Below are 12,761 nucleotides of genomic sequence, written 5' to 3'. Positions count from 1 at the left end.
GAGTGTTGAGCTGGGCAAGTAGATTTGAGAGTCATCTGTATAGATACTATATTTGAAACCATGGTAGCTGATGATATTAATAATCAAAATCATACAAAAGGAAGATTCAAGAGATCTTTGGGAAACTCACATTTTATTGAACATGATCTGGGGCAAGGAAATAGAGAAGAAAATTCAGAAATTCTCAGAGAAGAAGGAGAGGAATAACATAAAAATCTAGAGAAGAGAATATCAAGAAGAGAGTGGTAAATACTGTCACAGGCTGCACAGAAGTTTAAGAGACTAATGAGAAAATATCATTAGATTTGGCAATTTGAGATGATAAGTAACTTTGAAGGGTGTATTTTCGTTTGAACGATGAAGTTTGAAGCCAGATTAGAAATAATTAAGGAGAGAAAAAGAAAGGATTTGCAGCTGTTTTGATGGGACACATGTCAATGAGAAGAGAGGCATTGCTTTAAAAAAAAAAGGCTGGCTGGAGAAGGGTCTCTGTCTCTCTCTCTCTGCAAGGTTTTTCCAAGGCAATGGGGTTAAGGTGTCTTACCCAAAGTCACACACAGCTAGGTAATTATTAAGGGTCTGAAGTTGGATTTGACCTCAGGTCCACCGAGATGTCACTAGAAGGGTTTCTCTTAAAACACTGCTCTGTATTGGGTCTAATTACTCCTCAGTCTTCTTTACTAGCTCCTCATTCAAATGCCTAACTGTGAATGTGCTCCTAGGCTCTGGCTTAGCTACTGTCTCAAGGTGCTAGATGATGATGACAATGATGGTGATGCTTGGTCATCCCATTCTGCTGCTTTAAATGTTACTTATTGTAGAGCTACCATGTAATGATAATTCTTATGAATTCTCAGTAAATACAGAGCATTTCTGGGTAGCAGTGCTAGATATATAGGAGATAAGTATAGAAATTATTTCATAACCATGTCAATAATGGCATATAGCAGTGACTTAATAAACATTTATTAACTGACATAACTATCTGCCATTTATGGTAATGGAAGCTGATCACTCGTGCTCTATAGCTCTAATGGTTGGATGGAGAAACTGAATTACATTGCCTAAAATAAAACCCCATTTGATTTTTTTCCTCAGTCTTTTTTTAAATCATTTTAAGAGATTTAGGATTATTTTGAATTTATCTTACATCTGTGGCATAGTGGAAAGAATAATGACCCTGAGTTCGAATCCAAGATTTACCAGTCAGGGATGTCTTTAATAAATTCAAAAACCTACTGAACCCCAATTTCATCAATAAAATTAAGAAATGGAATAATTTAAGATCCCTTCCAATTTTAAATCAGTTTTTATATCACACTAGATTTTAGATCATATAACTGATCATATTAAAGTACAAGATATTACAGGCTAATAAACAAAAACTTGTCCTGACAAATCAGTGGGGAGAATTTATATCGGTGGTTCAAGAATCAAGAACTACTAAGAATTCTAGAAAGTGAATGACTCGAACTTTACAAAACACATGACCTTTTTTTTGAAAACTGAATAGTTTGAGTTTAAATACTAATAAAACTGGTATTATCATTATATGATGATATACAAATCAAAGGGCTTCCTTAGCTAACTATTTTAGCTTGTTTCTGTCTGGAAAGGAAAAATCAAGGAAATCTTGATTAAATGTCTCTTTCTCTGCCTTCTTTTGGAGAAAGGGTAAGCAGTGAGAAATACATGACATTTCTTTCTTGTGAGGAGTTTCCTTTATTCTATGGTTTACAAAGAATGCATCTGCTATCTCACATCTATCAAATCAAGAGTAGCAGTTTGGCTCTGTTGTCTTCCTTCCCTATTTTCTACCAGGATTATAGGCAGAGGACCATCTGTAGAGGAGAAGGAAGATACAATGGAACAGGGTAGATGTACCTAGAGATTAAAGGAGATTTTTAAAAAAAGGGAATATATATCCTAGGGTGAGATGTGTATTCAAATCAGCTCTAAGATTTCTAAGTTTTCATCTCCTGAAGTCTAACCAGACCATGATCTGCTTGTCTTAAACCCTCTTCAATACCACCTAGTTCCATATTAGGTTATGTCAAGTCACAAGGTCACAAAGCAATCAAGTATCCTAGAATGTAAGGAAGAATGGGGGTTAAACAAAACAAAACCAACCCTCCCCAAAGTTGGCTTAATCAATGCTTAATCTGTTCTAAAAAATGAGTAACTACATCGTGAGAGGACTAATATCACTGTTCATGCTAACAGATAGCAGTCACTATTTCTTCTTCAATACCAGCAACCATAACACTTCCACCCAAAGGTTATAGTTTTGCCCTAAGTTTTTTAAGCAAAAACAAGAAAATAAACAGCCTCCAGTTTTCCCATGGAAAACTCTTTGAATGTTATTCAGCAATTATCTTCAGTTAAACCAAAAAATACCCTGAAAAGAAACTTACTGTGAAATTTGTTTTTAGTTTCTGGGTAAGGATTTCAGATAGAAAGATAATAAAGGAGAAGAAAAAGTAAATCTTTCTCAGATGGTTATTTCAGATGGCTGGGAATAGGTGAAGAAAACCCCTCACTGCACATATTAAATAAACCAAATATTAAAAATAAAAGCTCATTTCATCAATTAAGTAACTCAATATTTTAAAAGACTTTAATACTTACCATTAGTAAAAACAATAGTTTATGGAACTTTCAGAATAAAAGAAAGCAGAAAAGCACAAAGCCATTGAATACAAAGAGTTTTATTTCATTCTGTTGAACTTTAATATGAGTCAGTTCCTAAATTTGATTCCACCACTATAATTATAGCAATTCCCCAATCAACTGCAAAGTTCTTATTGTCAATGCTCCCATACAGAATTTAACAAAAAGAAAGACCAATGATTACTAACTATAAGAAAAAAGAAAATCTATTGATTGCTGAGAGGGACAGGCAGAAAAATTGTGGTGAAAGTACATTAATACTAGTTGGGAGTGGAAAGGAAGAAGACAAAGGTCTCAAGGCCAAGATTCACTTAAGCAGTAGTCTTTTGTTAATTCAACAAAAATACAAAAGAAAAAAACATTTCTACAAGTAAATGATGGAAACTTTCTTTTAACTATGGTTTTCTTTTATCCTAGTGGGGAAAGGATTGATGTGGAGAATGAATTTCAATGCACATTTGATTTATTATATTTAGTACATCTTCCCAAATTAATGTACACCCACACTAGCCTCCTTCTGAACTAAATCTAGTCACTTTTTTAAGGACAGACAGCTGCTTTGAAGAATTAAAGCTTTTACTGGAAAGTGATTGAGAGTTGGGAGTAAGGGACAGAGGAAGAAATAAACAATTTATCACCACTGAGAGATCAGTTTTTACACTTTTAGTAAGTGAAGACAATCAATCCTGTTTCATTCTCCTCTAAGGAGAAAGAAGGTAGACAAAATGAAGAGTCCAGCTTCATTCACAATCAAATAAGTTGACTGCCCTTGAGAGCATTAGGTGAATATACTGTAAAATTAACAAACCTTTCTTCAATATGTGATTGTGTTAAAGGCCCAATTCATTGAAAATTGGGAAAAATCAGAGTAATCAACTAAAGTTATATACTAGCTACTCATTGGCAAAGACTACTATAATACAAATTTTAAATTTATTTATAGCCAACAGTTCCTTGACACAACAGAGAATGTAAAAATATATTTAGAGTACTTATTTGCTCTAAAGAATAGCATTTTTGTTAAGATTATTTTATATTCTATGAGGAATAAGAAGATTCTTTTGTTTCTCTTCTTTTTTTTCCTATCAAGACCCAATGATATATCTAGGACAGAGGGGGGAAAAATCAGTCTAGGGTCATGTATATAAACCAAAAGAGATTAAATATGCCAAAATATTTATAGTAGCACTTTATGAAATAATAAAAAGTCAGAAAAATCAATGAGAATGACTTAAATAATAATAATAATAATAATAACTAACATTCATATAGCTCCAATTATCTGCTAAGAATTTAGCTGAATGCTTTACAATTATTATTTCATTTCATTTTCAAAATTACCTTGGGAAGTAGATGCGATTATTATTATTCTCACATTATAGATGAAGAAGCTGAGACAGAAGTTGTGACTGATGTATAAATGTAACATCATATTATTGCATCATAACAAAGACAACAATGAGGAATATAGGAAGATTTAAAAGAGGTCAAAGTTACATTTGAATAAGGAGCAACTCATAATGACAATTTTCAATAAATAGCTGCACTGACAGGCAGTTAGTATGTTGTAAAATTTATTCATTTTCAGGTACAAGTTGAACTAGTCCTGTCTTAAAAAAATTGAATATGATTATTTCTGAAAACAAATAAGCCCAGTTTGTTTAAAAAGCTAACTCTCCATCATTCAGGAATGGGCAAAACATTTATGGATGAACCTAGTTCCTTTGCTTCCTCTCCTTTGTACCTGACTTTGGTATTTTTACTACTTTATTAAAGGTATGCCAGAAAATGAATTTAGTTAACCCAAGTTTCCACAAATTCTTAAAATCTGTTATGTTAAAAGAAGTATCCCAAGTGTTAGAGGAGATATGAAGAACACCAAGACATACAGTCCTTGTTTTTCATGGTCTACAGTTTGAAAAGGGATAAGTAACACAAGCTGGTTTATAGAACAGAGACACCTTTTACTCCATAGCTCTAGAGCAGAGAATTATGAGTACTAGGAAGTTGAAGAGAGATATATTTAAACTTGATAATAAGGAAAACATTCTTAACAAATAGAGTTAATCAAAAGTGACATTGTGGTTTTTCTCCTTATCAGAATTCTTCAAGCAAAAGCTAATGGCCACTTTTGCAGTATACTGTAGGGTATATAATTTCTTTGGTTAGGCTTTCCTCATTTTCAGTAAACTAAGAGAATCTATACATAAAAAATGTTATTCTTTGGTTTACAAAGTAATTCATATTTATTTTAATGAAGTATATTTGATTATATAATTAAAATGTGATTGATAGGACAAAAACTATTTTAAAAATATAGCTAGAGAACAAAGTAAAGGGAACTTTTAATCATGAAAAGAGGAAAAAAATCTTATCAAAGAAGTCAAAGGAGTAATTTCTATCATATAAAGACAAACAGCACTATAGTGATGTGAAAAAGAGAAGATCCAACTAAAGTGAGTGATTTCCTCAGTTCAGTAGGATTTGACTAAATAGTCCTGAGGTTCCAATGCAGATTTGGTGACTCAGAAAATATTATGACATGTACAGGGCAAGGCATTCTACTGTGGTTTTTGCTTAACATTGCTTGTCATTACTTGTCAGTTCTTTAATTCTTATTTTTAACACAAATGAACTATTTGGAATTTTCTGTGATGACAGAATGACAAGGACCCAAAAATCTTAGTGTGGGATCATAAATCCCAATGGGGACTAAACCAAATTTCCCAAAGTTGAATATTTTAGAATTTCAATAGTTTCATTTTACACAAAAGGGCTATTTAAGGCCTATTTAGATGAAAATCATCAGAAATTAAATTCCAAGGTATTTTTAAGGAAAATAAGGGAAAGACTTTAAACTGAATTTATATACAAGGAGCCAGGAGGACCTGAGTTAAAATCTGAACTCAAACAATTTAATAAATGTCTAGCTATATGACCTTTGAATTATATACAAGAAAATATTTTATAAAATCAAGTGCGGTGTTGTTCTAATAAATGGTGGTCCACATCTAAAACTAATCTGAAAATCTCAAATGCCAAATCTTAAATTATTAACTTTCTATTAATTACTTTAGCAGTCCTAAAGTGTTTTCTGGAATATCTAAAGTAGGTGAGGTAAGAGGCAAGAGGCAAGTAGTTCTCAACTGACCACCCAAATCTGCTAATAGAAGTTAAATTAGGGAAACTATATGGATAAACAAGACTGATAAGGGAAAATATAATTGTTCCCTAGAACAATTCAATCACTGTCACAATGTTGATATTAGGAAATGATTCAAAGTTGCTAATGGAAGTGAAATTAAAAGGAAGGTAAAGCAGATTGAACAAGTTAATCATCTTTTTCATTATGTAGGAAGTTTTTCAGGACAATACTTTTACAGGTGTTTTTTTTGGGGGGGGAGGTGGAAGGGAAGCTGTTAGGAGGGAGGAACATAAAAGATAATGGAAAAGTCATGATAGGGGCAGCAAGGTGGCACACAGGTCTTGGAGCCAGGAGGACCTGAGTTAAAATCTGAACTCAAACAATTTAATAAATGTCTAGCTATATGACCTTTGGCAAGTCACTTCACCCCATTTCCATAAATAAAATTAAGTTTTAATAAAAGTCATGATGTCCAAAAACTGCCTCCTAAGTATCATAAAGCATTTCACCACATTCAGGCTGACTGCTAAAATCTGAAAAGTAACTGATCTTCATTTGTTTCCCTTCAAATTTACACACACACAAACACATGGAATAACTGCTAAATGGTTTGGACATTCTAAACCAAATGATGGAAGACTTTAGATAAAGTCACTCATAAAACTTAAGTCTGAAGAAAAACAAAATTCAGCTGGCATTCCCAGAGGTGTGCAGATGCATTTCAACAACAGTTCAACCTCTTGCAAATAAAAGCCCAATAAGCCTCATGAAGTCATCAAAATGTAAGCACCCACATGTTCAATAAAGTTTACATTTCCAAGGATATTCAAGGATATACCAAGAAGTTTCCCCCATCCCCATCCTCATTTCCTGCCCTTTCCTCTTATTAGCTTTACTCACCAAATTCCCAAAGTTAAATGCTCAGATAAACATTCAACTTATACCATGCACTGAGTTTTGGGGATTCCTCAAAAAGAGAATGAAATTATACATATCCTTCTCACTCAAAAAGAAAGATAAAGACAGAGAATTCAAAGAAATATAATGTTCCTATAAATAGAGTGTATCCCCCTCCTCCCAAAAAACCTAGCTTGTTTTCCTTTCCTTTGTTGATGAATCCAACTACATAAAATTATTATGTCATATTTTCATCATCTGATTATCTCCCTATTCACACTCAAACATACTCCTTGTTTTCCTTTTAGTAATAAAATGTTCCCTTCACAAAAGCAAAATTTTTCCTTATGCATTTCAAAAAAAATGACTTCTCATTTCCTATTCAGCCTTGAAAGCCTATAACAATTTAATTTTGTAAATTACATTATGCTGGGCCAGGGTAGCTACCCTTTTATTCTCCCTGTAAAGTTTGACTAAGAATATAGTTTAATGTGGAAATATGTATCTAAGATCATGAAATATCTTAGCATGTTTTCATAAGCGGTACTAGGGTCACATAACTAGATGAGTATTTACAATTGGTTATAAAAAAATACTTGGAAGAGGATCAACAAGTATTTATGTATTTATTAAGCATTTACTAGGGGCCAGGCACATACAATAAAATCAAATGGAGGTCGAACATACCTCTACAACATCTTGCCCATGGTGTATTGTAGTAGAGGATCTGCAACTGAGGGGTGGATTCCTAGAGAGCTATTATTTCAGAATGCTTTGTGCATTCTGATAACTATTGCATCCTATATCATTGTTTCTCAAAATTAGAATTTGGGAAGTGACAAGAGAGATAAGAACTCAATAAGTTAACAGCATATCTCCAACTATTTGGTGGCAATACTATGAGCAACACCAACAAAAACAAACTTAGGACCAATAAATATATAAAATATACTCACCCTTCACTATCAGTCTCAGCCTTGTTACACTGTCAAGATCTAGTGCCAAGAACTAGATTGTGTGTGTGTGTGTGTGTGTGTGTGTGTGAGAGAGAGAGAGAGAGAGAGAGAGAGAGAGAGAGAGAGAGAGAGAGAGAGAGAGAGAAGTTTGGAATGGAGGAAGATCTATGAGATTATCTATATGAGATTTCAGAATAATATAGGATGTAAAATTTCAGAATTCCTGACTTAAATATCTATGAGAAATTCATGAGGATATCTCTAGATCAAACCTCATGTCAGATTTCAAACAATGATATGGGAAATTTAGTCAGATATTAATAGAACTCAAGAACCTAGAAAATAAGTGCCCTAAGTAAGAATTAGTACTATGACTGCTACTTTACTGATAACCTAATTGTGCCAAATTATCTATCACATTGACTTACATAGGCAAGTAAAATTATAGTCATATAGAGGATGAGTTCCTGTTAAGATGATTATAAACCAATTTTTAAAGAAACAGAAATTCTATGGTCATTACTCTTCAAAAGGAATAAAATTTGGGGGAAAATTAAGAAGGGGGTTTATAATTAGTTTATGATTGACCATTATTAAAGGGTTGAGTTCATATAACTGTGAGATGGACAATTTTCTTCTAACTCCTCCATTGAGTATGGGGTTTTAGTGGGGAGCCTGAACCTGTACTTTTACTGGTATAGAGAACACCTAAAGAGGAAATTTTCTTTACCAATGAAGATCAGCAACTGTTTGAAATTGATAGTATCAGAGGCATTGAGGGTTTAAGAGTCTGGTCCAGTGTCATAGTACCTCTATGTGTCAGAGTCAGGGCTTGAACCCAGGCTTCATTGGTGTTCCATTATGCTGTTTTATATACTTTTCTTTTTAGTTTTTGCAAGGCAATGGGGTTAAGTGGTTTGCCCAAGGCCACACAGCTAGGTAATTATTAAGTGTCTGAGACCAGATTTGAACTCAGGTACTCCTGACTCCAGAGGCATTGCTCTATCCATTGTGTCACCTAGCCACCCCTATAATTCTTAATATACCTGATAAGCTAAAATCAATTTGGCCAATTTTGACTTAAAATGCTCTTCAAATTTCACAAAACCTCATGTATATTGAGCAGAAATATATGTAGTGTGCAGAACACTACCTCATTCAAAGAAATATTCTTGGGCTTCCACAATGATTTAAAATTAATAACATTTTATTATAAAGGACCACAAAAAATTAAAAAACCCTAAAGTACAAAATAGATTCTGGTAATTAAAATCTCTAGGAGTTCTGATAAAATTATATTCTATAACTGAAGGAGATAATTTTTTTAAGATGTCAATGCAAAAATACATCTCTTCTCTGCTTCTCCAAATATTGACATGGATAAAATAAAGAAACATGATTTCTCTCAAAATATACTTCAAAAATGTCAAAAGAATATCACAATGTGGGAGAAATATACAAGGAGGTGTGAAGATGAGCACAAGGGCAAAAAGATTCTTACTTAATTATTGAAATTCAAAGGGTAGAAGTGACATTAAATGTTCCTTAAGGATTAGAAAGACAAGGCACAGCTAGATAGTGTATAGAACACCAGTCCTGGAGTCAGCAAGACTTGAGTTCAAATCTGTTCTCAGACACTTAATAAATACTTACTTAGGGTGGCTAGGTGGTGCAGTGAATAAAGCACTGGCCCTGGAGTCAGGAGTACCTGGGTTCAAATGCAATCTCAGACACTTAATAATTAGCTAGCTGTGTGACCTTGGGCAAGTCACTTAACCCCATTTACCTTGCCAAAAAAACCTAAAAAAATACTTACTTACTTAGTTGTGTGACCTTGGGCAAATCACTTAACCCCACTGCCTTGCAAAAAAAAAATGAAAAAATTTAAAAGAATTAAAGACAGCAGGGGTTGAAATCTTCCAACTGTTAACTTAAATCTTGATTAACACTTATAGATTGGGGGATAGGGCAAGGGGGGAAATAGAATATCCATTATTTAAGTAGAATATATCAACCAGCAAGTAAATATTTAAGAAATATTATGTGCCAGGCCTCATGCTTGACCACTGAGGACAAAAATGCAATGAACTGATTCTTCCTTGTATAGCACTTACATTCATTCTCTCTCTCTCTCTCTCTCTCTCTCTCTCCATATATATAATGTATGTATGTATAAACATATGCAGACCAAATATTAAAAGAACAAATCCAAATAGATACAAAGGGATTAAATTCAAGGGAGTCTGAAGTTGAGATAACCAGGAAAGGTTTCACGTAGAAGGTGATGGTGAAGTGATTGTTAAGGTAGAATTTAAGGCAGGGGAGATGGGCCAGTGAAGACACTGACATGTACTGCATAGAAAGTACTTCTGAGATCAGTTTGCATGAATTGCAAAGTTTTGGAGGAGGTACAATGTACAAAGATGTTGGAAAAAAGATTGTGAAGAGTTTATATTTGACCTAAAGGGAATAAAAAGACTTGATTAAGTAGCAGGGTCATGTAGTTGGGAAAATCACTTTGACATTAGCAAAGAGAATAGCTTGAACTGGGGAAGGATGAATCATGGGAATCAATTAAGAGACTGTACCAGTAATGAAGGAGAGAAGTAAATAGGTCTTGAACTAAAGTGGTAAGTAAATAAGTAGAAAAACCTGCAGATTCAAGGACATCAAGTAGATATGGCAAATGTGGCAAAAACTGTGACTTTCACTACCTAGTCCCCCATTCTCTAGACATGATTCAACTTTATAACATACCCCAAACTGTATACTAGTGATTTGATCCCAACAAATAACAGGATGATCACCATCCTATTCCTGGGTACTATGCCTCTCTATTCAGCATGAATGTCTATGACTTTCTTAGCTGACACATCCCACTACTGACTATTTTGTATATCGTCTAGTAAAATCTCAAATTAATATTACAATTCCTCCTTCCTCTTATACTTAAGATAGTGGTTTTTGGAAAAAAAGTTTAAAGGCTGACATTTACTAACATTAAATTTCACCTTTTCTGATTTGGCACAATGTTTTGACCTGCCAAAATCTTTATGAATCCTGACTGTTATCTTACATGTTAGCCTTCCCTTATAATTCTCCTTCATCAAAAATAGATACGCATGACATAGATGCCTTTATCAGGACAAAAATGTTCAGCATAGATCTTATCTCTCTACATATATTTAGTCTAATACAACTGCTTCCCCCATCCCTGTTCTTGTTTGTGCCATTTCTAACTCTTCTTTGAGCACCTTAAGAACAAATGTGATCTTTTCACTAATCTTGATAGAGAAAATAGTTCATGAATTTTGTAAATCTTTTCTATTTTTTTCCTCTTGCCATCTTTCTTTGCATATTCGTCCTTGAATGCCATTGGGATGACTTCCTGGTGGAAAGTCTTATTAAGCTTCATAAGCATCCTCCCTCCGCTTCACTCTGCTTTATGAGATAATATGGACAAATAACCCTTTTCCTTTATCATGAGATTTTACAAGTGAGTTTATATTCCATCCCAATATTTCTCTTCCCAGGCTATGCCAATGGAGGCCAAGTTTCAGTTATTTCTTTCATGCTTGAAGGCTTCTGTTGTGGCTCTACTGAAAGACCAAGTCTGTTTCCTAAGGACCAGCCAAGCACATCAAAATGACCCTTCTGTTTCTTCACTGATAGTGACAAGAACAGGGGAGAGAGGCTTCTCTCTATATAACAAATTTTAATCTGACTTTAGGATTCTAAACATGAAAGTCTTGCCCAATATCAAAGAGTGAGCATAATGTTGGAGAAGCTGCATCATATCAAACTTGACATGCTTGCTATAAACTAAATCAGAAGAAAGAAGGAAGTTGTAGGATGACTTACAGATGTTCCTTAGAGAGGGGGAAAAGAAAGGAGTTAGTGGAATGGGTCTTATCATGAACCCAAAACTATTTCATGGAAGATCTGGTCAGTATATATTACAGCATTAACAAGTATTTTGCAAAATATCTTTAAGACAATAATTACAGCTCATGCACAAATATTGATTGTTGGAGATGAGATGGTAGAAAATTTCAATGAAGAATTTGAGAAGTCTCCAAACAAATCAACATACTTGATGACTTAATGCAAAAGTGGGAAAAAACAAATATCAGAAGAAATATATGGGAAAATATTATGACAGGAGAAAAGAATGGATTCTGCAGAAGCGCTGTGCCTCTATAAAGTTTTCTTTAACAAAAATCATTTAAGCAGTGGACATAACAACAAATTATATCACAAAAAAAAGAGTGAGTTAGCAGGTAAGAAAAGACTTATTGGCATGAAAGTTATTCCCTAAGTCAGTTATACATGTCAAACTGGCAATTTGTTAGAGCTAAAGTATTTGTAAAAGAATAATAATAATAATGATGATAAAAGATATAAATTTAAAAACATTTAATTTGAACATTTGAAGTCACTGAACATCAAAAATGGAAAATTGACAAAAGATATGACATTAATACCAACTGTAATCATGTTATGAAGAAGTTAAATAATGGAAATGAGTTGTCATAGCAAGAATCTAATGTAAGAATACTTTTGGATTTCCATGATCATCCCCCCATTCACTTAAGAAATCTTAAAAGAAAAAGTACTGAGAATCAATTCATCAAAAAATAATGAAATTTCCAACACAAGTTCTTCTGTGTTAACCTGTTCTGATTCAGCTGCTCTTCCCAGCTTTGTTTTCTTTAGTGACATTTCTATTTTCCTGAGTAACAAATGGAATTACTACATTAGAGCCAAAATGTGATGGTCTATTTCGACAGATTCAGAATGAAACATCTAGGCCTTATAGACCAATTCTATCTAAAGAAGACAAAATACAAGGAGACATCACATCTTTGAAGACCTTCAGAAAGAAGGAACCTACTTTTATAATGAAGAAAAAATTATTATGTCATTATATATCACATCCTGGATGAGGCACTAAATTTAAATTATTATTTCATTTGGACCAGGAATTGAGAGTTGGGCCCAGAAATCAGGCAAACCTGAGTTCAAATCTAGCTTCAAACACTTAGCTGTGTGACCCTAGGCAAGTCACATAACCTTTCTTTGCCTTAATCAAC

The 12,761-nt window shown here is 33.6% G+C and overlaps 1 protein-coding gene across 10 annotated transcripts in view; it reads right to left on the bottom strand.

Moving 5' to 3' along the window:
- The window catches only part of RASAL2 (RAS protein activator like 2), a 317,365-nt gene that overhangs the window by 174,391 nt on the left and 130,213 nt on the right, over window positions 1-12,761 (bottom strand). Inside the window, exon 1 of one of the 10 annotated variants that reach the window (XM_074222120.1) lies at window positions 4,012-4,903. The exons of the other annotated variants lie outside the window; for them this stretch is intronic. Within the exon in view, the coding sequence (XP_074078221.1) occupies window positions 4,012-4,102 (91 nt within the window). The 5' untranslated portion in view covers window positions 4,103-4,903. Of the gene's footprint in view, window positions 1-4,011; window positions 4,904-12,761 lie in introns of those variants that run through there. 10 annotated transcript variants of the gene reach the window in all.

This window comes from Macrotis lagotis, chromosome 2 (assembly GCF_037893015.1).
Source record: "Macrotis lagotis isolate mMagLag1 chromosome 2, bilby.v1.9.chrom.fasta, whole genome shotgun sequence".
NCBI classification, from domain to species: Eukaryota; Metazoa; Chordata; class Mammalia; order Peramelemorphia; family Peramelidae; genus Macrotis; species Macrotis lagotis.
The sequence above is the reverse complement of the archived record's forward strand: the minus strand, read 5'-3'. Positions and strand labels throughout refer to the sequence as shown.